General features: G+C 43.9%; 1 protein-coding gene and 1 long non-coding RNA gene across 2 annotated transcripts in view; one reads left to right on the forward strand and one right to left on the reverse strand.

The window, feature by feature from the left end:
* Positions 1 to 19077, reverse strand: part of LOC140469676 (uncharacterized) — a 71870-nt gene extending 52793 nt beyond the window's left edge. The window contains exon 1 of the long non-coding RNA XR_011956201.1: positions 18851 to 19077. This is a non-coding gene — a long non-coding RNA (uncharacterized lncRNA). The remainder of the gene's footprint in view (positions 1 to 18850) is intronic.
* The window catches only part of LOC140469675 (NMDA receptor synaptonuclear signaling and neuronal migration factor-like), a 109628-nt gene continuing 101225 nt past the window's right edge, over positions 18391 to 26793 (forward strand). Inside the window, exons 1-2 of the mRNA XM_072566417.1 lie at positions 18391 to 18608; positions 19953 to 20020. Of these exons, the coding sequence (XP_072422518.1) occupies positions 18538 to 18608; positions 19953 to 20020 (139 nt within the window). The 5' untranslated portion in view covers positions 18391 to 18537. The remainder of the gene's footprint in view (positions 18609 to 19952; positions 20021 to 26793) is intronic.

A 26793-nucleotide genomic window follows, 5' to 3' on the forward strand; every position in this document is an offset into this window, starting at 1 on the left:
CTGGGGAGAGAGCTTTAAGCTAAATAGTTGAGGGGATCGGGGTTTCACTGCATGGAAATTTATGGAAAAAGTTCATGCGGGGGATGGCTCTGCAGAGGTTATTGAAGTTTCCAGAACAAGTAATAGGGCAGAGTATGGAAAGGGTCGAGAATCTAACTTCAGTCACAGCAGTTAAGGGGGAAAGTATGAAAGCATGAAAAGTATGTTAACACAAGGCTGAAGGTGGTGCACTTAAATGAAACAAGGTAAAGGAGCTTTTAGCACAGATTGAAATTGGTTAATACGATATTGTGGGTATCAGAGACATGGCTGCACAGGGATCAGAGCTGAGAACTAAATATCCAAAGATAAACATACTATCGAAAGGAGGCAAATGGGCAGAGGGGCAGGGTTGCTTTATAGTAAGGAATGAAACTAAATCGATAGCAGGAAGTGATATCAAGTTGGAAGGTGTGAAATCTAGATAGCTTTGAGGAACAACAAAGGAAAAAGCCCCTGATGGGAGTTGTGTACAGGCCTCCTAGCGGTAGTCGGGATGTGGGGCAGAAAATACTGTAAATCAGGAGATGGAAAAGGTAGGTAAGAAAGGCACTATTGCAATAATCATGGGGGACTTCAATATGCAGGTGAACTGGGAAAGTCAGGTTGTTAATGTATTTCAAGACCTACTGTCACTAGGTCAAAATTATAGAATTCCTCCCTAAGGGCACTGTGGGTCAAGCCACAAAAGGTGAATTCCAGTGGTTCATGAAGGCAGCTCCCACCTTCTCAAAGGTCTCTAAGGACAGGCAATAAATGCTGTCCAGTCAGCGACACACCCATCCCACAAGTGAATGAAAAAGCATAAAAAGTTATCTTACTATCACCAAGTCTGAATCATAGAATTGCTACAGTGCAGTCAGAGGCTCATCAAGTTTCCACCGACCCTGTACAGAGTATTCCCTCCAAATCACCCTCCTCCCCCCCAACCTATCCCCCCATACTCACTTTGGTTAGACAACCTAGCCTACACATTCCTGGACACTGTGGGCAATTCAGCATGGCCAATCTTGCATGTCTTTGGATTGTGGGAGGAAACCCAGAGGAAGTTCATTCTGGCACAGGAAGAATGTGCCAACTCCACACAGACATCACCCGAGGTTGGAATCAAACCCGGGTCTCTGGCAGCAGTACTAAACACTGAGCCACCATGGTGCCCAGAATCCAGGGAATTAAGGGTAACCCAGTTAAGAGAAAGATGAGTAATTTCTTCTCTTACAGGGTTGTGAATCTGTGGAATTCTTTACTGCAGAGAGCTGTCTAGGCTGGGTTAGTAAGTGTATTCAGACTGAGACAGACAGATTTTTAATCAGTGAAAGATTAAAGGATTATGGAGAAAAGACAGGAAAGCGGAGTTGACGATATTCATGATCTCACTATGATCTCGTTGAATGGCAGAACAGATTCGATGGGCCAAACAGTCTGGTTCTTGAACTTTATAGATGTAACTTCAGCAGACATACCATAGAAATCAAGGAGATCATCTCAGCTTTTCAACACAGTTCACTAAGATAAAGCAGTAAATTGAGTGAAATCCAGAGCAAATTCCTGCTACATTCATACTGATTCACACACACTCAGGTCAGACTGAGAGATACATCCAGATACGTATGTGTTGCAAAGGTCATATTATAGAATCTTCTGTACCTTAACAAAAGCTAGTTTGTTACATTTGCATAAACAATGTGTAACATTAGAGGAATATGTTTGACTGCATCCAAGTCCATGCAAGGTCTGAATGCTAAGCGATCTCTGGCAGCTAAAGATGTTACTCGCACTCTTCCAGATGTTAACCTTTTTGGAGCCTCTGTACAACGCACGACACACACGTACACACAAAACAGATACATACATAAACACCTACATTGTAGATAAAACACAGATACTTACACAAAACACACACACTGCAGATAAAACAGAGACCATGCACAAACACATAACCAGGAGAAAATGAGGACTGCAGATGCTGGAGAGTCAGAGTTGATAAAGTGTGGCGCAGGAAAAAGCACAGCAGGTCAAGGCAGCATCAGAGGAACAAGAGAGTCAACGTTTCAGGCATAACCCTTCTTCAGGACAGGGGAGGGGGAAGGGGGCTGAGAGATAAATAGGGACACTGGGGCTAGAGGAAAGGTAGGTGGGATGGCAATATGTGGGCAAAGGGAGGAGGTGATAGTGATAGGTCAGGGGAAAGTGTGGAGCGGATAGATAGGGAGGAAGATGGACAGGTCGGTCAGGTCAAGAGGGCGGATCTGAGTCATAAGGTTGGATCTGGGATGAGGTAGGGGGAGGGGAGATTTGGAAACTGGTGAATTTAATGTTCATGCCGTGTGGTTGTAGGCTCCCAAGGTGGAAGATGGAAGATGATGGGTGGCGTGGTGTAGGTAGTGAAGGAGGCTCAGCATGGATATGTCCACAGGGGAGTGGGAGGGGGAGTTGAAGTGAATGGCCACAGGAAGGTGGGCTTGGTTGTTCCCTGAACCGTTCCGTGAGTTTGCGCTTGTCCTTTCCAATGGAGAGGACTCCACATTGAGAGCACCAGATGCAATAAATGAGGTTGGAGAATATACAAGTAGATTGCTGCCGGATTTGGAATGATCCTTTGGGACCTTGGACTGAGGCGGGGGGGAGCAGTGTGGGCACAGAATTTGCGCCTCTTACGGTGACAGGGGAATGTTCCAGGTGTGGTCAGGGGTTGGTGGGGATTGTGGACCTAGCGAGGGAGTCGCGTAGGGAATGGTCCCCATGCAATGCAGATAGGGGCTGGGAGGGAAATATATTTTTGGTGGTAGGGTGTCACTGCCAGTGGCAAAAGTGGCGGAGGATGATGCACTGGATTTGGAGGTTGGTGAGATGGAATGTGAGGACCAGAAGGATTCTGTCCTTGTTGTGGTTGGGGGCTGGGGTTCGAGGGCAAAGATACACGAAATGGAGGACATGCAGTTAAGGGCATCTGGGATGTCTCAGAGAGGAATCATTCATCCTGAGAGCGGACACGGTGGAGGCGGAAACACTGGGAGTAGCGGATAGTGTTTTTAAAGGATGGGGGTGGGAGGATGTCAAAGTAGCTGTGGGAGTCGTTTGGTTTGAAAATAGATGTCAGTGTGGAGCTTGAACGGTTCATTCACCACACCAACACCTTCCACCCTGACCTCAAATTCACCTGGTCGATCTCTGACACCTCCCTTTCCTTCCTGGACATCTCTGTCTCTGTCTCTGACACCAACATCTACTATAAACCCTCTGACTCCCACAGCTACCTTGACTACACCTCCACCCATCCCTTCCCTCCTGTAAAAATGTGATCCTCTACTCCCAATTCTTCCATCTCTACCATATCTGCTCTCAGGATGAGCGATCCACCCAGCTGTCCTTCTACTTTAAAGACCGTAATTTTCCCTTCCCCGGTGATCAGTGGTGCTCTCAACTGCGTCTCCTCCATTTTCTGCATCTCTACCCTTGAATTTGAACCCCAACCCCCAACCACAACAAGGATAGAATCCTCCTGGTCCTCACGTTCCATCCCACCAATCTCCAAATCCAGCACATCATCCTCTGCTACTTTCGCCACCTACAGTCAGACCCCACCACCATAAATTTATTTCCCTCCCTACCCATAGGGACCACTCCCTCCGCGACTCCCTGGTTAGGTCTACACTTCCCACCAACCTCCTCTCCACACCCGGCACCTTCCTCTGCCGCCACAAGAGGTGCAAAGCTTGTGCCCACACCTTCCCCCTCACCTCAGTCCAAGGCCCCAACGGGTCATTCCAAGCCCAGTAGAGATTTACTTATACATCCTCTAACCTCATTTATTGCTTCTGGTGTTCTCGATGTGGTGTCCTCGATATCGGAGAGACCGAGCGCAAACTGGCAGAATGGTTCAGGGAACATCTCTAGTCTGTAAGCACCAAACAATCCCACGATACTATGGCCATCCACTTCAACTCACGTTCCCACTCTCCTGAGGACATGTCCATTCTGGGCCTCCTTCACCACTTACACCAGGCCACCCGCAAACTGGAGGAGGAATACCTCATCTTCCATCTCCACAACCACACGGCATGAACATTGAATTCACCAGTTTCCAAACTTCCCCTTCCCCATCCCAGATCCAACTGTCCAACTCAGATCTGTCCTCTTGACTTGACCCACCTGTCTATCTTCTTTCCTATCTATCCACTCCACACTTCCCACCGATCTATCACTATCACCTTTGTCTACCTATCTTTGTCTACCTACCTTTCCCCTAGCTCTATCTTCCTCCTTCTACTTATCTCTCAGTTCCCTTCCTCCTCCCCTGTCCTGAAGAAGGGTAAAGCCTGAAATGTTGGCTCTCTTGCTCCTTAGATGTTGCCCGACCTGCTGTACATTTTCCAGAGCCAGCCTTTATCCACACAAATACATTAAACACATATGCATGATATACTTACATAAAATAAAGACAAGCCCAATACATGAAACACACACACATACATAAAATACACAGCTATGCATAAAACACACACACATACATGAAATACACAGCTATGCATAAAACACACACACATACATGAAATAGACAGAACTCACATGAAATACAGACATACACACATTTACATATACATAAAATGCACACATATAGATACGTAAGAGACAGACACACAAAGCACACACACATGCATAAAACACACAGAGATACAGGAAGCAGATGTATATACATGGACATAGCCATCCACACAGAAACGGAAGGCAGATGCACTCTGATACTCACATATGGAGGAAGAGGAATGTGAGAAGCTGGACAGCAGGAATGTCAGAGTTAGGGGAACATGCAGAGACAGATAGGGAGTTTTGTCTAAAGGCTGCGTGATGAAGCAGTCTTGTTGAAAAACGAATGAGCTGACATGTTTGGTGTAACTGTCTTAAATACATCCCACAGGCTTCAGTGGCATAATGTCACCCGTTAATTACACAATGGCATTAACCTCTATCAGGCATTCACTGTTTAACAAGCAAAGGTTATTAGACACTCAGTACCTGCAGCACTATTACAGTGTCAGACTTGCACATCAAAGGAAATATGGTGGTTGAGGGGAGGTACTCGGCTTGCTAAGTGAACGTAATTCACGATTCAGAGGATAAATGGAATGCAGCCTAATGTCACACAGCAAATAAAAGCAGGTCCTATCACTGGGTCATGAACAGAAATAGTCGAAAAAACGCAGCAGGTCTGGAAGCATCTGTGGAAAGAAAGCAGAGTTAATGTTTCATGTCCAGTGACTTAAAGAATGAGTTCCCACATGTTTTGAGTCCAATATGACTCTTCTTCAAAGAAGATTTACATCAGACTGGAAACATTAACTAATTTTCTCACTCCACACATGTTACCAGCCCTGCTGAATTTCTCTAGCACCGTCTGTTTTTATTTATGATGGTAGCAGAAACTGTCTGGTTGACGCCTCTCAACAATACCTGGGGTGCTGCTGCTGCCAAACTTGGGACAGTAGGCCCACAGAGTGGTCAAGGAATTGCCTGACACAACCATCCTCATACATCTTTTGCCAATAGATGGATATCTGCACGCACAAGCTCCCCCACAACTTCCCAGGATACGCCCTGTATATCTGATAGGATAGACCATGTTGAGATGGCAACACAGTAGCACACAGTGCAGGTGGATTGGCCCTGTGAGTCCTCAATATTGACTTAGAATCTCAAGAAGTCTCATTCCATTAAGTCAAAGCTTCCTGCTGATCACCAGCTACGGTGCCCCTCTCTTCCATACCTTAGCTGAAAAATCTGTCCACCTCCATGTTGAACACCACAGAAGCATTGATGGTAGTATGGAAGCATTGATGGAAGCATTGATGGAAGCATTGATGCAGAAGATAATCTGGGTGGGGGACCTTCAACATCCATCATGATGGGTAGCTCAGTACGACTACCACTGAATGAAGAGGCCAAGTCTTCAGGACGTAACTGCCAAACTGGGACTGCGACAAGAGGTGAGGGAACTAACAAAGGGGAACACCAACTTGACCATGTTCTCACCAATTGCAGACACATCCCTCTCTGACAGTACTGGAAAGAGCCTGGGATCAAACTTTGATTTTGTTTTTGGGGCTCCTCTAGAGTCTTTTCCTTTTCTTGAGGGGACTTCCTGACTTTTGAGAACTATTTTTTGGTTTACAAGGACTGTTTCTTCATTCTTGCTAATATATTTATGAGGTGGTGCACTCACATAGTAATAATGTCTTCTTTATTTTTGTTGATGTATGGGTTATTTGAGCTCACACAGAAGCAGAATCAGAAGAATTTATCAATATCTTCAATAATCATCAGTGCTCCATTAATCTTCAAGCCATAACATAACAATTTCCTAGACCCCAGTATTTAAATTGGTAGTGGAAAACAATTTGTAAGTTGTGAACCTAGTCACTCTGTTAGAATTATGGTGTATTTGAATTTACAGAGTTAGAAACTATACAAGAAAGGCTACAGGATCAGTAGGAGTTCAGCTCTGTGAACCTTCCTGCCCGCAAACCATTATGGGTTAAAAATGAAAGCTGAGGTTGTAGAAAAATTGGTACATTTGTGAGTATTTTCCTCATTTATCTTATTCTATAAAGCCCAGGAAATGTATTAGTCAATGTAAGGTTTCATTGATAAAGTTTCCAATGATAATAAATCTTACTGGTAGCAAAGGTTTGTAAATTATAGGTAAATTAAGACTCAATAAAGGTGGCATGAGTAGTAATGTGTTGTGTCTGCAGGTTATAGGGGCTTCTGGATGACAGTGAAATCCAGGGCAAATGCATTCGTGGTAAGTACCTGGGGCTCAAGGAGGTTTGGTTCGGGGTTAGGAGCTGAAGACCAAGCTGCAGACATAGTGATGCATCAGGGAGAAGGAAACTTTATTCCAGCAGGTAATCACAGTCTGGTATGGGGAAGTGAATTCTAGTTCAGCACTAGTACTGGGAAAAGTAGGATCTATACACCTGAACCATACTGAGGCTGCTGTTCTAGTGAGCAACAGGCTGGTCAGATGGGCTCAACAACTACAAATGGAAGTTAATTTATAAAAGTATGAGGTGATACATTTTAGAAAGACTAACCGGCAAGGCAATACATAATGAATGGTAGGCTGCTAGGAAGTACAGAAGGCCAGAGAGATCTTGGTACACCAAGTGGTATTAATGCTCGACTACTAATCCAGAAATCTTGACAATGTTCTGGGGACCTGGGTTCGAGTCCTGCCATGGCAGATGGTGTAATCTGAATTCAATAAATATCTGGAATTAGGACTCTAATCATGACTATGAAACCATTATCAATTGTCATAAAAATCCCATCTGGTTCATTAATGTTCTTTAGGAAAGGGAGCTGTTGTCCTTATCTGGTCTGACCTACATGTCCAGACTCTCAACAGTTTGGGATGAGCTATAAATGCTGGCCTGGCCAGTGACGCCCACATCCTTGAATGAATTAAAAAACTGTCCATAGATTTTTGAAGGCAGCAGGACAGTTAAATATTGTGATTAAGAAGGCACATGGGATACTTGCCTTTATTAATCAAGACAATAAATAAAAGAGCAAGAAAGTTATGGCAAAGCTGTATATAACGTTAGCTGGAGTACTGTGTGCAGCTCTAGTCACCACCCTATAGTTAGGATCTGATTGCACTGGAAGAGATATAAAGAGGTTCACCAGGGTGTTGCCTGGGCTGCAATGATTCAGCTATAAAGAGAAAATAAGTAGGTTGGGTTGTTTTCCTTAAAGTAGAGAAGGGAATACTGAGGGGGTGTTTGATTGAGGTATGTAAAGTTCTGATGAGTATAGACAGTGCAGATAAAGACATTTTTCATCTCAGTAAAGGGGATCGATGACCAGAAGGAACAGGAGAGAGTGGTTTGGGGAGATTTCAGGAAAATGTTTTTCACCCAGAGGCTTGTGGGTATATGTGGAACTCAATGACTAAAAAGGGTAATAGGGGCAGGAACCTTCAAGACTTTTAAGAACATTCAGATGAACACCTGAAATATAAGAGCATACAAGGTTGCAGGACAGCTGTTGTGGTGGAGCAGTAGCTTCCTTACCTCTGGGCTAGGAGGTCCAGGTTCAAGTCCCTCTTTTATCAGAGATGCGTAATAATATCTCTGGACAAGTTGACTGAAAAATATCTACAAGGTTATGTGCCAAATGCTGGAAATAAGAGTTGTATAGTTAGATGTTTGATGACCAGCACAGATGGGGGACTTGAATATGCAGATGGACTGGAAAAGTCAGGTTGACGGTGTATTGCAACAAAAGGAATTTGTGGAATGTCTACAAGATGGCTTTTTGGAGCAGCTTGTGGTGGAGCTCATGAGGGAACAGGCAATACTGGGTTTAGTGTTGTGTAATGAGGCAGACTTGATAAGGGAGCTTAAGGTGAAGGAGTCCTTAGGAGGCAGTGATCATAATATGACTGCATTTACTGTGCAATTTGAGAAGGAGAAGATAGAATCAGAGGAAACAGTATTACAGCTGAATAAAGGCAACTATAGAAGCGTGAGGGAGAAGCTGGGTAGAAGTGACTGGGATAGGAGCCTAACAGGAAAGACAATGGAACAGCAATGGCAGGAGCTTCTGGGAGTATTTCAGGAGACACAGCAAAAATTCATCCTGAGGAGAAAGAAGCATAATAAAGGGAGGATGAGGCAACCATGGGCTAGCATAAATGCAAAAGAGAAAGCATGTAATGTGGCAAAGGGCAGTGGGAAACTAGAAGATTGAGAAGCTTACAAAGACCAACAGCAGACAACAAAAAAAGAAATAAGGAAGGAGAAGATTAAATATGAGGGTAAGCTAGCCAGTAATATAAATGAAGACTGTAAGAGTTTCTTTAGATATATAAAGGTCAAAAGAGAGGCAAAAGTGGACATCAGGGCATTGGAAAATGACACTGGAGAGACAGTAGTGGAAAATAAGGAAATGACTGAGGAACTGAATAATTGCTTCATATCAGTCTTCATGGTGGAAGATATAAATAATATCCCAAAACTTCAACAGAGTGAGGGGGAAGAGCTGAGTATGGTGGCTGTCACCAAGGAGAAGATGCTTGAAAACCTGAATGGCCTGAAGGTGGATATATCACCTGGACGAGATGGACTATACCCTCTAAGGGAGATAGCTGAGAAGATAGTGAAGGCATTAGCGGTGACCGTTCAGGTATCACTAGAATCAGGGAGGGTTGTGGAGGACTGGAAAATCACTAAAATGACATCTTTGTTCAAAAAGGTAGTAAGACAAAAGATGGAAATTACAGATCCAATAGCTTAACCTCAGTCGTGGGTAAGAACTTGGAATCCGTTGGTAAGGATAACATTTCTAAATACTTGGAAGAGTATGATAACATAAGACAAAGTCAGCATGGTTTCATCAAGGGGAAGTCATGCCTGAAACATCTGTTAGAATTATTTGAGGAAGTAACGAGGAGGTTAGACCAAGGAAAGCCAATGGATGTGATCTACCTGGACTTCAAGAAGGCCTTTGACAAGGTGCCGCACAGGAGGCTACTGGATAGGATAAGGGCCCATGGTGTTAGGATGGATAGAAGCTTGGCTGTCTGACAGAAAGCAGAGAGTGGGGATAAAGGGGTCCTTTTCAGGTTGGCAGCCAGTGACAAGTGGTGTTCCGCAAGGCTCAGTGTTGGGACTCAACTTGTCACTTTATACATTAATGATCTAGATGAAGGAACTGAAGGCATTCTGGCTAAGTTTGCAGATGATACAAAGACAGGTAGAGGAACAGGTAACATTGAGGAGGCAGGGAGGCTGCAGAAGGATTTGGACAGGATAGGAGAGTGGGCAAAGAACTGGCAGATGGAGTAAAATGTGGGAAAGAGTGAGGTCATGCACATTGGTAGAAAGAATATTTTTTAAATGGGGAGAAAATTCATAAATCTGAAGTGCAAAGAAACTTGGGAGTTCTAGTCCAGAATACTCTCAAGGTAAACTTGCAGGACGTGTCAGTAGTTAGGAAGGCAAATGCAATGATGCCATTTATTTTGAGATGACTTGAATATAAAAGTGGAGATGTACTTCTGACACTCTATAAGGCTCTGATCAGACCACATTTGGAGTATAATGTGCTGTTTTGGACCCATATCTCAGGAAGGATGTAATGGCCTTGGAGCGTGCTCAAAGTACGTCCATGAGAATGGTCCCAGGAATGAGGCAATTTTGAGGTCTCTAGCTTTATAATCAATGGAGTTTAGAAGGATGAGGGGGCAATCTAATTAAAACATAAAGAATATTGAATGGCCCGGACAGAGTGGATGTTGGGAAGATGTTTTTATTGGTAGGAGAGACTAGGACCCGAGGGCACAGCCTTAGAGGAAAAGGAAGATCTTTTAGAACGGACCTAAGGAGAAACTTCTTCAGCCAGAGAGTGGGGAATCTATGGAATTCATTGCCACAGAAGGCTGTGGAGGCCAGGTCATTGAGTATATTTAAGACTGAGATAGATAGGTTATCAGGGGATCGAGGGTAACGAGGAGAAAACGGTAGAATTGGGTTGACAAACTTATCAGCTATGATTCAATGGCAGAGCAGACTCGATGGGCTGAATGGCCTAATTTCTGCTCGTATGTCTTATGGTCTTATACAGTGGGTCGAAGGGCCTCTTTCTGCGATGTAAAAATTCTACAACTTTCTAGGGAATTAGGCAGGGCTTCAAAAACCAAATAGTAGGGGGAGAGGGAGAGTAGAGGAACAAAGCGAGAAGAAATGTAAACAATTTGTGACATGAGGGGATAGGGAGTATGCATAACTAAATCAACCGCTAAGACTAGAGGTTACAAAAACAATCAAAGGATAAAGCAAAATGTTCTGCATTTGAATACAGGTAGCAATCAGAACAAAGCAGATGAAGTGAATAAATACTATCAAATAGCTAAGACAAAGACATGGCTGCAGGATGACATAGATTGGGGCCTGAATATTGAAGGGTATGTAACAATTAGGAATGACAGGAAGCTAGAAAAAGAGAGAGGGTGTCTCTGTTAATTAATATTGGTTGAGCATGACAGAAAGGGATGACGTAAGCTCAGGAATGGCGGAGTAGTTTAGGCAGAGATGAGAAATGATAAAGGTAAGAAGTCACTAGTAGGAGTGGTATGCAAGCTCCATAACCATAATGATGTGTTCAGATAGAATATAAAGGAAGAAATAATGGGAGCCTGTCAGGAGAGTATGGTGATAATTATGGGGAATTTTAATTTACATACAGCCTGAAAAAAATGGATGTGCAAAGGTAGTTTAAATGAAAAGTTCATAGAATGTTTTCACGATAATTTCGTAGGAAAGTATGTTCTGGAGCCAATCAGACAGCAGGCTTTACTACTCTCCTCTCTCCTTCAAGCTCTGTACCTAGTGGCAGTTTTGTTACAAAATCTTTAATTAATTGCAACTTATTGCAAAATACCAGGTTTAAGACTATTATTTTAAGCTATTTGAATCAGTTACTGTATTTGGATTTCCAGAAGCATTTGATGAGATACCTTACCAAAGAGTTTTGGGAAAATAAAACCTTACGTTGTAGGGGATGGCATTTTGGTATGGATTGCACTGGAGACAGTTCAAAGGAAATGCACTGAGCTGATTCCGGACATGAAGGGGTCGACTTATCAAGAGCAGCTAAAAAGTTTAGGCTTTATTCATTGGAGTTCAGAACATAGAACACAGAACAGTACAGGCCCTTCGGTCCTCGATGTTGTGCTAACCTTTTATCCTAAGAATAAGCTAACCAACACACCCTGCATTTTACTATCATCCATGTGCCTATCCAAGAATCGCTTAAATGTCCCTGATGTATCCGACTCGACTAACACAGCTGGCAGTGCATTCCACACACCCACCACTCTGTGTAAAATACCTACCTCTGACATCTCTCCTAAACCTTCCTCTAATCATCTTAAAATTTTGCCCCCTCATGATAGCCATTTCCACCCTGGGAAAGCCTTTAGCAATCCACTAACTATGTCTCTCATCATCCTGTACACCTCTATCAAGTCACCTGTCATCCTTCTTCACTCCAATGAGAAAAGCCCTAGCTCCCTCAACCTTTCTTCATAAGACATGCCATCCAGTCCAGGATGCAATCTCCTCTGCATCCTCTCTAAAGTTTCCACATCCTTCCTATAATGAGGTGACTAGAACTGAACACAATATTCCAAGTGTGGTCTAACCAGAGTTAAAAGTCACACAACACCAGGTTATAGTCCAACAGGTTTAATTGGAAGCACACTAGCTTTCGGAGCGACGCTCCTTCATCAGGTGCTAATCACCTGATGAAGGAGCGTCGCTCCAAAAGCTAGTGTGCTTCCAATTAAACCTGTTGGACTATAACCTAGTGTTGTGTGATTTTTAACTTTGTACACCCCAGTCCATAACCGGCATCTCCGAATCATGGTCTATCCAGGGCTTTGTGGAGCTGCAGCATAACCTTGTGGCTCTTAAACTTAATCCCCCTGCTATTGAAAGCCAACACACCATGTGTCTTGTTAACAACCCTATCAATTTGGGTGGCAACTTTGAGGGATCTATCGACATGGACCCCAAGATCCCTCTGTTTCTCCACACTGCCAAGAATCCCGCCTTTAACCCTGTAATCCTCATTGAAATTCAATCTTCCAAAATGAGTCACTTCACACTTTTCCAAGTCAAACTCCATCTGCCACTCCTCAGCCCAGCTCTACATCCTGTCAATGCCCCGTTGTGACCTACAACAGTCCTCCACACTATCCACGACTCCACCAACCTTTTGTGTAATCGGCAAACTTACTAACCCACCCTTTCGCTTTTTCATCAAAGTCATTTATAAAAATCACAAAGAGCAGAGGTCCCAGAACAGATCCCTGCAGAACACCACTGGTCACCGAGATCCAGGCTCAATACTTTCCATCAATTACCACCCCCTGTCTTCTATGGGCCAGCCAATTCTGTATCAGACAGCCAGATTTCCCTGATCCCAGGCTGAACATGTACACGTGAGAGTTTAGAAAAAGAAGAACTGACTTGACTGAATCATGCAGGAAAGGTCTTGTCAGGGTCTATGCAAAAAGGATATTTCTCTGGAATCTAGAATTAGGAACCACTGTTTCAAAATTAAAGGTCTCTCATTTAAAACAGGGTTGAGCCATTTTTTCCTCCCAGAGTGGGTCTTGAGTGTTTGGAGTTGTCTTCTTTAAAAGTGGTAAAAGCAGAGCCCTTGAATATTTTTAAGGCATAGTTAGGTAGATAAGAAAGGGTGTGAAATGTTATGGGGGAAAGAAATGTAGAGTAATCAGATCAGCTATGATCATACTGAATGGTGGAGCAGGCTCCAGTGGACAAATGGTCTATTCTTCTGCTCCTAATTTCTGTATTTCCATATTTCTGGAAGCACATCTATGCATTTTTAAAGGGCTTTGATGAAGCAGCATGGATTAAAGGAATGGTGGTATCTTGTCTCAAGAAGCCTAGGCAGAAAATGGTGACTAGATGTTCATGTGATTGAGCAAATGCATACAATCGGTTACTGTGCTATTGATCTACCCTGAATTATCAGCCAATTAATGGAAGGTGTTATTATAGAGGGTCATAGAGATGTACAGCACATAAGCAGACCCTTCGGTCCAACTCGTCCAAGCCGACCAGATATCCCAACCCAATCTATTCCCACCTGCCAACACTCTGACCATATCCCTCCAAATTCTTCCTATTTATATACCGCGTTATTGAATGACATCAAGAAACAAGTCACTAATATTCAGGGATATTTGGCTCCAGTGATCACTGGTCCAATCCTGGACAAAAGAACTGAATACCAGAGATGAGTTGAAAGTGACTGCCTTTGACATTAAGTTAACATTTGAAGACAGTAGCAAAAAGAAGCCTTTGTAAAATCTAAGTCAACTAATTTTCTCTCCTTTCCTGGATCCGCTCAAAGAACTCCCTTTCCCTTTCTAGTGCTTCCTAATCTCCACTGGTGGACCTATATCCCTCCGATCCGACCCTTTCTGGCCTGTCACTCCCTATTTGTTCTTATTTCTCTATCTCTCCTCACTTTCCCTCTTCCATTTGCTCCTACTTCTCTGCCCATCCAATGCCCTCTTGAATATCTCAACTGACCCTGACCTGAATGCAGTTTTAGGCCGTGCATCTCATACCCTAAAAAGTTATTGTGTGAAAAAGATTTTTCTCACATCACCCTTGCTTTCTTTGCACAATCACTTGAAATCTGAACCTTCTCGTTCTTGTTTCTTTTACAAGCAGAAAGAGTTTCACTCTACTTTATCCAGATCTCGACAAAATTTTCATTCAGCCTTCTTCTCTTCAGTGAGAACAGTCCCAACCTCTTCAATCTATCCTCATAACTGAACGGTCTCATTCCTTCTTATACCATTCTTATAAGTCACTTCTGCACTCTCGCCAATGCATTCACATCTTTCCTAAAATGTGACACACACAGCTGTACACAATACTTCAGCTGAGGTGTAACAAGTGTCTTGCACAACTTTGACATCCTTGCTCATGTATTCTTCCTCTATTAATAAAGCTGAGAACATTGTATGCTTTATTTACTGCTTTCTCCATTTGTCCTGCTACCTTCAACGATTTATCTACAAGTACACTTAGGACCCTCTGGTACTGCACCTCGATTAGATTTGTAATCCCTAATTTGTATTATTTTTCACTGTTTGTCAGACCAAAGTGCATCATTTCACACTTCTCTGCATTGAAACTCGTCTGCCACTGGTCCACTGTTCCACCAACTTGTCATTGTTCTTTGGACAGCCACACTATTCTTTCACAGTTTGTAATTCTTTTAAGCTTAGTGTCATCTTAAAACTTTGAAGTTGTCCTCTGCGTACTAAGGTACGGATCATTAATATATGTCAGGGAAAACTGGGATCCCAATACCAACCTCTGGGAACCTCCGCTATAAACAATTCTCCCAGCCCGAAAGACAACCATTGAGCATTTCTGCCTGTCTCTTGTCACTCAATTTTGTATTGATGCCCCTTTTAAAGCATGATCTACACTTTCTTCACAAGTTCGTTGTGAAGCATTGCATCAAGTGCCTCTGAAAATCCAGTATTTCATATCAAAAGTGTTACTCTCATCAACCTATCCATTTACCTGAGGGATGTTCCCTTTTCCCGTGTCTTTCTAACTGCCCTACCTCTGCATATGCCACCCTCCAGTCTACAACTCTCTATCTGCCTTTTCTTTATCTCCTTTACTCTGTATTCTTTTATTTCACGATCTAACCCTTTTTATATGCCCTGTGTCCCTATCTGCCCATCTTCCATTCTATCTGCCTTTTCCCTCTCCACTCCTCCGACTGTCTTGTTCTCTCTTCAGCAAAAAGGACCAAGGAGTAGGCCATTCAGCCTCTTGAGTTGAGAGTGTAGTGCTGGAAAAGCACAGCAGATCAGGGAGCATCCGAGGAGCAGAAGAATCAACATTTCGGGCAAGAGCCTTTCATTAGGATTCCTGATGGAGGGCTTTTGCCAGAAATGTTGATTCTGCTGCTCCTCAGATGCTGCCAGATCTGCTGTGCTTTTCCAGCACCACGCTCTCGACTTTGAGTTCCAGCATCTGCAGCCCTCAATTTTGCCATTCAGCCTCTTGAACCCACAATAGAATTCAATAAGATCATGGTAATCTGAAATCTGCATTCTTGCCTACCCTGATAACTTTTCACCCCTTTACCTAACAAGAATCTATCTACCTTGGCTTTAAAAAAATGTTCAATGACTCTGTTTCCACTTCTTTTTAGGAAGAGTCCTACTGAAGAGGACTTCAGTAAGGCATTCGACAAGGTTCCCCATGGGAGACTGATTAGCACGGTTAGATCTCTATGGAATACAGGGAGAACTAGCCATTTGGATACAGAACTGGCCATTTGGATACAGATGCAAAGGTAGAAGACAGAGGGTGGTGGTGGAGGGTTGTTTTTCAGATTGAAGGCCTGTGACCAGTGGAGTGCCACAAGGATCAGTGCTGGGTCCTCTACTTTTCATCATTTATATAAATGATTTGGACGTGAGCTTAAGAGGTATAGTTAGTAAGTGTGCAGATGACACCAGAATTGGAGGTACAGTGGACAGCAAAGAAGATTACCTCAGATTACAACGGGATTTTGATCAGATGGCCCAGTGGGCTTAGGAGTGGTAAATGGAGTTTAATTTAGATGAATGTGAGGTGCTGCATTTTGGGAAAGCAAGTCTTAGCAGGACTTATACATTTAATGGTCAGGACCTAGGGAGAGCTGCTGAACAAAGAGACCTTGGAGTGCATGTTCATAGCTCCTTGGAAGTGGAGTTGCGAGTAGATAGGATAGTGAAGATGGCATTTGGTATGCTTTCTTCTATTGGTCAGAGTATTGAGTACAGGAGTTGGGAGGTCATGTTGCAGCTGTACAGGACATTGGTTAGGCCACTTTTGGAATATTGCGTGCAATTCTGGTCTCCTTCTTATTGGAAGGTTGTTGTGAAACTTGATAAGGTTCAGAAAAGATTTACAATGATGTTGTCAGGGTTGGAGGGTTTGAGCTATAGGGAGAGGTTGAATAGGCTGGGGCTGTTTTCCCTGGAGCATCGGAGGCTGAGGGGTGACCTTATAGAGGTTTATAAAATCATGAGGGGAGTGGAGAGGATAAATAGACAAGATCTTTTTCCTGAAGTGGGGGAAGTCCAGAACTAGAGGGCATAGGTTTAGAGTGAGAGGGGAAAGATATAAAAGAGACCTAAGGGGTGGTGCGTGTGTGGAATGAGCTGCCAGAGGAAATGGTGGAGGCTGGTACAGTTACAATGTTTAAAAGGCATCTGGATGGGTATGTGAATAGGAAGGGTTTGGAGGGATATGGGCCAGATGCTGGCAGGTGGGACTATCTGGTCAGCATGGACAAGTTGGACCTGTATGACTCTATGACTCACAGCCATCTGTGAGAAGAGATTTTCATTTCATCTGTCTTTAATGGGTGATGTCTGATTTTCAAACATTGGCCCCTGGTTCTAAACTCTCTCATCAGAGGAAATATCATCTTGAGATCATCCCTCTCAAGACTCATCAACATTTCATATGTTTCAATCAAGTCACCTCTTGCTCGTCTAAACTCCAGCAGATACAAGCCTAGCCTCATAAGAAAACCCACCTGTTCCAGGTATTCATTTTGTAAATCTTCTCTGAACAGTTTCCAGCATATTTACATCCTTCTTTAAATAAGATGAACAATAGTGTACAAAGTATTCCAGGTATAATCTCACAAACACCTTGTATAACTGAAGCATAACCTCCCGACTCTTGCATTTGATTCCCCATCTGGCAAATAATCGTATTCTATTAGTTTTCCTAATTACTTGCTGTACCTGTAGACTACGTTTTTGCGATTCATGCATGAGGACACCCAGATCCCTCTGCATCACAGTCTCCAGTCTCTCACCATTTTGATAATATCATTTATTTCTACTCTTCCTGCCAAAATGTGCTATTACACACTTTCCCACATTGTATTCCATTTGCCAAAACTTTGCTCACTTAACCTATCATTATCTTGTTTATAACTTCCACATGTCTCTTCCATCCCTCAATATATTTATATAAATTATAAACACTTACGGTCTCAGCACAAATTTCTGAGGCACACTAGTTGCTTCATCTTGCCAACCTGAAAACCATTCATCCTAACTCTGTGTTTCCTGTTAGCCAACCAACCACCTCGGTGTTTCAATGTGCTACCCAAACACCATGAGCGTTTTTCTGCAATAACTTTTGAGGTAGCCCCTTGTTAAATGGTTGTCCACTATCTAGAAAGACCAAAGGCACCAGATACATGTGGAGATCACAACCTGAAAGTTGCCCTTCAAGCTACACACCTTCCTGACTTGGAAATAGATGTCTGTTCCCTTGGTTCTAAGGGTCAAAATGTTGAAATTCTCTTCCCAACAACACTGTGGGTGGCTCTACACACTAAAGAATGCTGCATTCAGGAAGGCGGTTCGCCACCTTTCCAGAGCAATAAAGAATAATAATAATAATAATAATACCAGCGATGCCCACATCCTGTGAATGAATTTTAAAGATATGTCTCTGACCCATTTTTCTCTTTCTCATTGCCCCTCACACCGGCTGATCTATCTGCCCCTGTTCTGTAACCCTCTGTCCCTTTTCTTTCTCTGTCTGCCCTCCTGTGGGGCTGTCTGCTCCCCTCGGGATGTGGCAGTGCCACTCACTCCCCCCCATCCCCCTCCCCGCTCTCGGTATTGGGTTCGCCTGTCCCTGCCCACTGTGGCCCGAGCTCCGCCCCAGCTCACCCCCCCACTCCACCCCCCGAGCTCCGCCACTCAGCCCCGAGCCGAGCATGGGAGGCGGCTGCGAGCTGCAGGCGGCACACAGCTCCCGGAGACTGGCACTGCCTGGCATGGGCGAGGGGCTCCCCCCGGCCGCTCTGTGATTGCCATGTCTCCCACTCCCCGGCTCTCCATCCAGGATGGGCAGCGCCGTTTCCAAACGGAAGAACCCGCGGGGCAATGCCATTTGCTCGGCTGAATCCAAGGTCAGGTAAGTGCCAACCTGGGTCGGGAGCTGGGCATCACATTCTCGTACCAGGAGCACCCAACCCCCGTCCCCTGTCTCCCTTTAGAAACGCTGGCTGCTGCAAGCCCACCCTGCTGCACTGCATTTGAGTTGCACCGAAGTTCCCTTTAAAGGGGCTGCAGGATTTACTGCCTGGCTCTATCACATCTCTCCGTTGATTCTCCCCCTTGCACACGCGAAAGTTGATGCTACCAAAGTTTGCTCACTCCTGATCAGCAGAAAGAAATTCCCCGGTGCCGTTGTCCAGGGTGACTGTCCATTCGCCCAGCCTCTTGCGCGCTTCGTTGGAAAGCTGGAAGCCGAGTTCGCGCTCAGGAACTCAGACCAGCTCCCGAGTGGTTCCAATGGGATATTTCCAGCTCCTTGTGCTTCTGTGCCTCTGTCTCTCCCCTGCCTGTTTACATCTTTTTTTTTTGGCTTTGATCGTTTCCTCACTATCTGTCTATTCAGAGGGATTTCTCTCATTCTGTTTAGTTTTATGTCTATTGTTTATTTATTTGCCTTGTGTTGTGTTTGCGCAGTCTCTCTGTTTTGTCTTCCCATGTCTCTCTTCCTCTCTCAAATCTCCGTTCACCCTGCTCACTGTCTCCCTAATCTGTTTCTCCCTGCCACGTTGCCATAGCTCCCCCCTCCACTCTGCACAATTTGCACTTTTAACCTGCAACTTTAGAACGAGCTTGTGTTAACATCCCTGCGTGCGTGGTTTTGCTGTACTGTAGTTGTTGGATCTGTTTTAAAACAAACTGGCTCAAAATTGCACATGCGTGCTCCACGAAGTGCTAAACCTTTGTCCCTAAATGTTGCAGTTATTTTAAGCTTGCTGCTTTCCATTACCTCCACAGCACCACTCATATTTTATTGTCTCCCTGTATTGATTCTCCTAGTGTCTCTCCTGTATCTCTCTTCCTCTGTCACATTTCACACTATGAGGCCAACTCTACCCAGCGATTAAGGTGATCCATCACTTATTGGATTGCTACTGTCTATTTCCTTTTATGAAACATTTAAAAGATGCAGCAGTTGGAAATGTAGAAATATTGAATGTGCTTCATGTCTTCGACAGTAATGGGCTGTCAAATTTAATTGAATTACATTTATTAAGCTGATTGTACAAGAACTGATTGATTTTTTTATCCCCCAATATGTTCATTCACTTTTATCTCCTTGTCGCTGTAAAGTGGGATGAACCCGCTTGTATTTTTGTGTCAATTTTTCATTTGTGCAGCTTTGGGAGGTGTCTGTCTCTCTGACATTTTTATTTTCTCCTTTTTCCCGCTGTGTTGCTATGTTGTGGCTTCAAACATGAAGAGCAGCACAAGCTTTCAGAGAGTATCTGTCGCAGACTGAGCCTAGCACCAGTAGCACCAAGGCATCAGGTAAGAAACTATGCCTCTCATTCACTATGTGTCAGAGTTCCATGCACCCACTTTCCACCCCCTCACAAAGACTCTCCTGCCCCTCTGATCTCACAGTATTCCCGAGTTCCTGTCAGAGTAAGACGGGTTTAGATAGCCTCTCCTTTATTTTTGTTTTTGCCTGGTGCTGTGCTCACATTCTGCATCTCTTGAGTCAGCCTCTTTGTGTTTTGTGATCAGGTTGTTCTCAATCTCAGCAGCTCCCTAACACTTTCTGAGGTGGAAGATTCTGTATATGTATCTGAGAGGCAGGGGAAGGTTGGGCGGGCATTGGCCATTCAACCTCTCCAGTCTGTTCTGCCAATCCATTCAGTGGGTATTCTGTGTCGCAGTTCTAATAATCTGCCTTTCTTCCATCCACCTAAACACCCAGATCTAGCAGTGAATTGTGGATCAATTTGTTATAAAATTTTAAATTATTTCCAGCTTGAGGGAGTGAGTTCAGATTTCTTCCAGCTGTTGTATAAAGTGCTTTTGGATATCTGTTCAAAACATAAAGATCGAATATAAATACTGTTCTGTTTCGTTCTTCAAATCTCGAAGAGGGAAAATAGCTTCTCTGTGACTTCCTTGTAATCGTTAATTTTTCTATCTGCACCTCTCTAAATCTGCTGCTGTTTCTCCTCTCTCAATCTGACCCCTCTGCCTCAGTCTCACACCCCAGTTGTATTGCCAGTTAATCTTCTATATTCAAGGAAATACAAGTCTATTCTATACAACTTTACTTGGAACTTCACCACTTTAACATTGGCCTAATTCTGGTGAATGGGCAACACACCCCCTTTCAAGGTCAATATATCTTCCCTGAACTGTGATACCCAGAACACAGTGCTCCAGATGGGTTGGAGTGGGCGCTTTACTGACTGTCACACAACTTCTACCCTTTTACATTCCAGACTAACATTCCATTGGCTTTGAAATGTTTTTTTACTTGCCCACCAGCTTTCATTGCTGTCTGTACATGGACTCCCAAATCTCACTGCTCCTAAAGACCAAACAGGATTATTAACCTGAGGGGGTTGTGAGAGAGACAGAGTGTGCATGTGAGACGTTTTATGTGTGTCTGTATGAGAGTATCTGTGAGAGAAGGAGATTATAAAAATCAAAGAAATTTGAAACATAGAAAGTGGCTATTTGGCTAATTGTTCCCCTGCTCCTTCCATGAACAAGCTCTCACTTTTTGTGTACAAGTCTTGATTCATCTCCAAACATCTGTCCAATTCACTTTAAAATTATTTCTGGAATGAGCATTTCCCCCAGGTTTTCAAGTAGCATGTTCTTGATCCTAAAAAAAATTCCCCGAGCCTTTCTTCATGCTAAATGTGATTGTATAGACTCTGTCAGACTGTGTCTATTTGCGACAGTGAGTGAAATTTATAAATCTCTGAGATTGTTTGTGTGCAAGAGGAAGAAATATATGGATTTGTCTGTTTGTGAGAGATTGTGTGCAAGAGAGAGATCAAGAGGAATTGTTTGCCTCAGAGATTCTGTGTGTGTCTGAGGGATGCTGAGTGGACATGTGTGCCTGGTAAATTTTCGGAGTATATAACAAGAACGACTGCTTGAAGTCCTCTGAATTCTGGTGTGCAAGAGTGAATTTCTTCAGGTACTTTATATGAATTGTATATCCATGGTTAAATTGTGCCTCTTCCTAAGTCAACTGCACTCCACAGAATACACACACCCGAAAGATCCCAATATCAGCAAAGCAGATGGATACGCAGCTCCGCTAATGTATTTGTCATTTCCAGTTTACTGGGTCCATAGACACAAAGCCAGCCTGGACATGTCCACTGTGCCCAACAACTGGGCCGCTTCAATATTCCACTGAGTGTCTGGCTGATATGTGGAAGGAGAGAATAATATGCAAAAACGGTAGTTAACAAAACCAGAGGAAGACAGACCGGAAGACCGGACTTTCATTTCTCACAGCACCAAATGATAGAATCCCTATGGTGCAGATATAGGCGATTCAGCCCATCAAGTCTGCACTGATCCTCCAAACAGCATCCCACCTTATCCTTGTAAACCCACATTTGCTAGTTAACCCACGTATCTTGCACACTACAAGGCAATTTAGCACGGCCAGCCCACCTAGCCTGCACATCTTTAGACTGTGAGAGGAAACTCATGCAGACACAGGCAGAATGTGCAAACTCCACAGTCACCCGAGGCTGGAAACAAACCAGGTCCCTGGCGCTGTGAGGGAGCAGTGCTAACCACTGTGCAACTCCTGGTGTGAATGTACACAGTCGTTTAAGAATGTAAGAATTAGGAGCAGGAGTAGGCAATTCAGCCCTTTGAGCTTGCTTCGCCATTTAACATGATCATGGCAGATCTAATCTTGGCCTCCACTCCACTTTCCTGCTCTTTCTCCAAAACCTTAATGTTTTAAATTAAAAATCAGTCAATCACCTCCTTAAATTTATTCTGTATCTACCACAATCTAGGTAGTGAATTCTACAGATTCCTGGCTCTTTTAGAGAAGTAATTCCCCTTTCTCTCTGTTTTAAATCTTCCAACACTTAACCTAAAACTATAACCTCTTGTTCTAGATCGCTCCACGAGGGGAAACATCTGCTTTGCGTCTACCTTATCAGTTCCTTTAGCATCTCATATACACACTTAGATCTCTTCTCAACCTTCTAAACTATACCTGGTATAGGCCTAAACTGTTCAACTACACCACAATGACAAGGCTTTCATCTCTGACATTAATTTAGTGAACCTTCTCTGAACTGCCTCCAATGCAATTACATCCTGCCTCAAGTAAGGGGACCAAAACTAGATGTAGTACTCCAGATGTGGCTTTGTACAACTGCAATGACATTTCATTATTTTTATACTCCATTCCTTTCACAGTAAAGGCCAAAATTCAATATACTTTCCTTATTACCTGCAGTACCTGCGTACTAGCTTTCTGTAACTCATGCATGAGGACACCCAGATCCCTCTGCATTGAAGCATTTGACATTTCTCTCCATTTAGATAACAAGTTGCCTTTTTAGTCTTTTGACTCACACTTAGAATCCCTATAATGTGGAAGCAGGCCATTTGGCCCATTGAATCCACAGTATGGGAGAAAGATTCACATTTTTGGATCATTAGAATCTCTCTTGGGGTAGAAGTGACCTGTACAAGAAGGACGGATTGCACCTAAAGGGGAAGGGGACTAATATACTGGCAGGGAAATTTGCTCGAACTGCTTGGGAGGATTTAAACTAGTAAGGAGGGGGGGAGGGGGGAGAGAAGGGCAGGGAGAGGGGGAAAGGGAGAGAGGGAGGGGGGGGGGAGGGAGAGGGGGAAAGGGGGGGGGAGAGGGGGAAAGGGGGTGGGGGGGGGTGGGACCCAGGGACATAGTGAGGAAAGAGATCAATGTGAGACTGGTACAGTTGAGAACAGAAGTGAGTCAAACAGTCAGGGCAGTTAGGGACAAGGTAGGACTAATAAATTAAACTGCATTTATTTCAATGCAAGGGGCCTAACAGGGAAGGCAGATGAACTCTGGGCACGGTTAGGAACATGGGACTGGGATATCTTAGCAATTACTGAAACATGGCTCACGTTTGGGCAGGACTGGCAGCTTAATTTTCCAGGATACAAATGCTACAGGAAGGATAGAAAGGGAGGCAAGAGAGGAGGGGCATTTTTGATAAGGGATAGCATTACAGCTGTGCTGAGGGAGGATATTCCTGGGAATACATCCAGGGAAGTTGTTTGGGTGGAACTGAGAAATAAGAAAGGGATGATCACCTTATTGGGATTGTATTATAGACCTCCTAATAGTCAGAGGAAAATTGAGAAACAGACTTGTAAGGAGATCTCAGCTATCTGTAAGAATAATAGGGTGCTTATGGTAGGGGATTTTAACTTTCCAAACATACATTGTGACTGCCATAGTTTAGATGGAGAGAAATTTGTTAATTGTGTACAAGAAAATTTTCTGATTCAGTATGTGGATGTACCTACTGGAGAAGGTGCAAAACCTGACCTACTCTTCGGAAATAGCACAGGGCAAATGACTGAGGTGTCGGTGGGGGAGCACTTTGGGGCCAACAACCATAATTCTATTAGTTTTAAAATTGTGATGGAAAAGGATAGACCAGATCTAAAAGTTGGGCGGCACGGTGGCACAGTGGTTAGCACTGCTGCCTCACAGCGCCAGAGACCTGGGTTCAATTCCCGCCTCAGGCGACTGACTGTGTGGAGTTTGCACGTTCTCCCCGTGTCTGCGTGGGTTTCCTCCGGGTGCTCCGGTTTCCTCCCACAGTCCAAAGATGTGCAGGTCAGGTGAATTGGCCATCCTAAATTGCCTATAGTGTCGGTAAGGGGTAGATGCAGGGGTATGGGTGGGTTGCGCTTCGGCGGGGCAGTGTGGACTTGTTGGGCCGAAGGGCCTGTTTCCACACTGTAAGTAATCTAATCTAATCTAATCTAATCTAAATTGGAGAAAGGTCAATGTTGATGGCATTAGTCAAGAACTTTCAAAAGCTGATTGGGGGCAGATGTTCTCAGGTAAAGGAACAGCTGGAAAATGGGAAGCCTTCAGAAATGAGATAACAAGAATCCAGAGAAAGTATATTCCTGTCAGGGTGAAAGGAAAGGCTGATAGGTATAGGGAATGCTGGATGACTAAAGAAATTGAGGGTTTGGTTAAGAAAAAGAAGGAAGCATATGTCAGGTAGAGACAAGATAGATCGAGTGAATCCTTAGAAGAGTATAAAGGTAGTAAGAGTATACTTAAGAGGGAAATCAGGAGGGTAAAACGGGGATATGAGATAGCTTTGGCAAATAGAGTTAAGGAGAATCCAAAGGGTTTTTACAAATACATTAAGGACAAAAGGGTAACTAGGGAGAGAATAGGGCCCCTCAAAGATCAGCAAGGCAGCCTTTGTGTGGAGCCACAGAAAATGGGGGAGATACTAAACAAGTATTTTGCATCAGTATTTACTGTGGAAAAGGATATGGAGGATATAGACTGTAGGGAAATAGATGGTGACATCTTGCAAAATGTCCAGATTACAGAGGAGGAAGTACTGGATGTCTTGAAATGGTTAAAGGTGGATAAATCCTTAGGACCTGATCGGGTGTACCCGAGAACTCTGTGGGAAGCTAGAGAAGTGATTGCTGGGCCTCTTGCTGAGATATTTGTATTATTGATAGTCACACATAAGGTGCCAGAAGACTGGAGGTTGGCTAACGTGGTGCCACTGTTTAAGAAGGGCGGTAAAGACAAGCCAGGGAACTACAGACCAGTGAGCCTGATGTTGGTGGTGGCAAGTTGTTGGAGGGAATCCTGAGGGACAGGATGTACATGTATTTGGAAAGGCAAGGATTGATTCGGGATGGTCAACATGGCTTTGTGCATGGGAAATCATGTCTCACAAACTTGATTGAGTTCTTTGAAGAAGTAACAAAGAGGACTGATGAGGGCAGAGCAGTAGATGTGATCTATATGGACTTCAGTAAGGCGTACAACAAAGTTCCCCATGGGAGACTGGTCAGCAAGGTTAGCTCTCATGGAATACAGGGAGAACTAGCCATTTCGATACAGAACTGGCTGAAAGTTGGAAGACAGAGGGTAGTGGTGGAGGGCTGTTTTTTAGACTGGAGACCTGTGATCAGTGGAGTGCCACAAGGATCGGTGCTGGGCTCTCTACTTTTTGTCATTTACATAAATGATTTGGATGCGAGCATTAGAGGTACAATTAGTAAGTTTGCAGATGACACCAAAATTGGAGGTGTAGTGGACAGCGAAGAAGGTTACCTCAGATTACAACAGGATCTTGACCAGATGGGCCAGTGGGCTGAGAAGTGTCAGATGGAGTTTAATTCAGATAAATGCGAGGTGCTGCATTTTGGGAAAGCAAATCTTAGCAGCATTTATACACTTAATGGTAAGGTCCTAGGGAATGTTGCTGAACAAAGAGACCTTGGAGTGCAGATTCATAGCTCCTTGAAAGTGGAGTCGCAGGTAGATAGGATAGTGAAGAGGGTGTTTGGTATGCTTTCCTTTATTAGTCAGAGTATTGAGTACACGAGTTGGGAGGTCATGTTGCAGCTGTACAGGACATTGGTTAGGTTACTGTTGGAATATTGTGTGCAATTCTGGTCTCCTTCCTATCGGAAAGATGTTGTGAAACTTGAAAGGATTCAGAAAAGATTTACAAGGATGTTGCCAGAGTTGGAGGATTTGAGCTACAGGGAGAGGCTGAACAGGCTGGGGCTGTTTTCCCTGGAGCGTCGGAGGCTGAGGGGTGACCTTATAGAGGTTTACAAAATTATGAGGGGCATGGATAGGATAAATAGACAAAGTCTTTTCCCTGGAGTCGGGGAGTCCAGAAGTAGAGGGCATAGGTTTAGAGTGAGAGGGGAAAGATATAAAAGAGACCTAAGGGGCAACTTTTTCACGCAGAGGGTGGACGTGTATGGAATGAGCTGCCAGAGGAAGTGGTGGAGGCTGGTACAATTGCAACATTTAAGAGGCATTTGGATGGGTATATGAATAGGAAGGGTTTGGAGGGATATGGGCTGGGTGCTGGCAGGTGGGATTAGACTGGGTTGGGATATCTGGTCGGCATGGACTGGTTGGACCGAAGGGTCTGTTTCAGTGCTGTACACCTCTATGACTCTATAACTCTCCTGTAATACTGCATTTTCCATGGCTAATTCATCCAGTCTGCATATTCCTGGACACTACGGATAATTTAGCAATGCTAATCCGCCCAACCCAA

This window comes from Chiloscyllium punctatum, chromosome 49, assembly GCF_047496795.1.
Source record: "Chiloscyllium punctatum isolate Juve2018m chromosome 49, sChiPun1.3, whole genome shotgun sequence".
Lineage (NCBI taxonomy): Eukaryota > Metazoa > Chordata > Chondrichthyes > Orectolobiformes > Hemiscylliidae > Chiloscyllium > Chiloscyllium punctatum.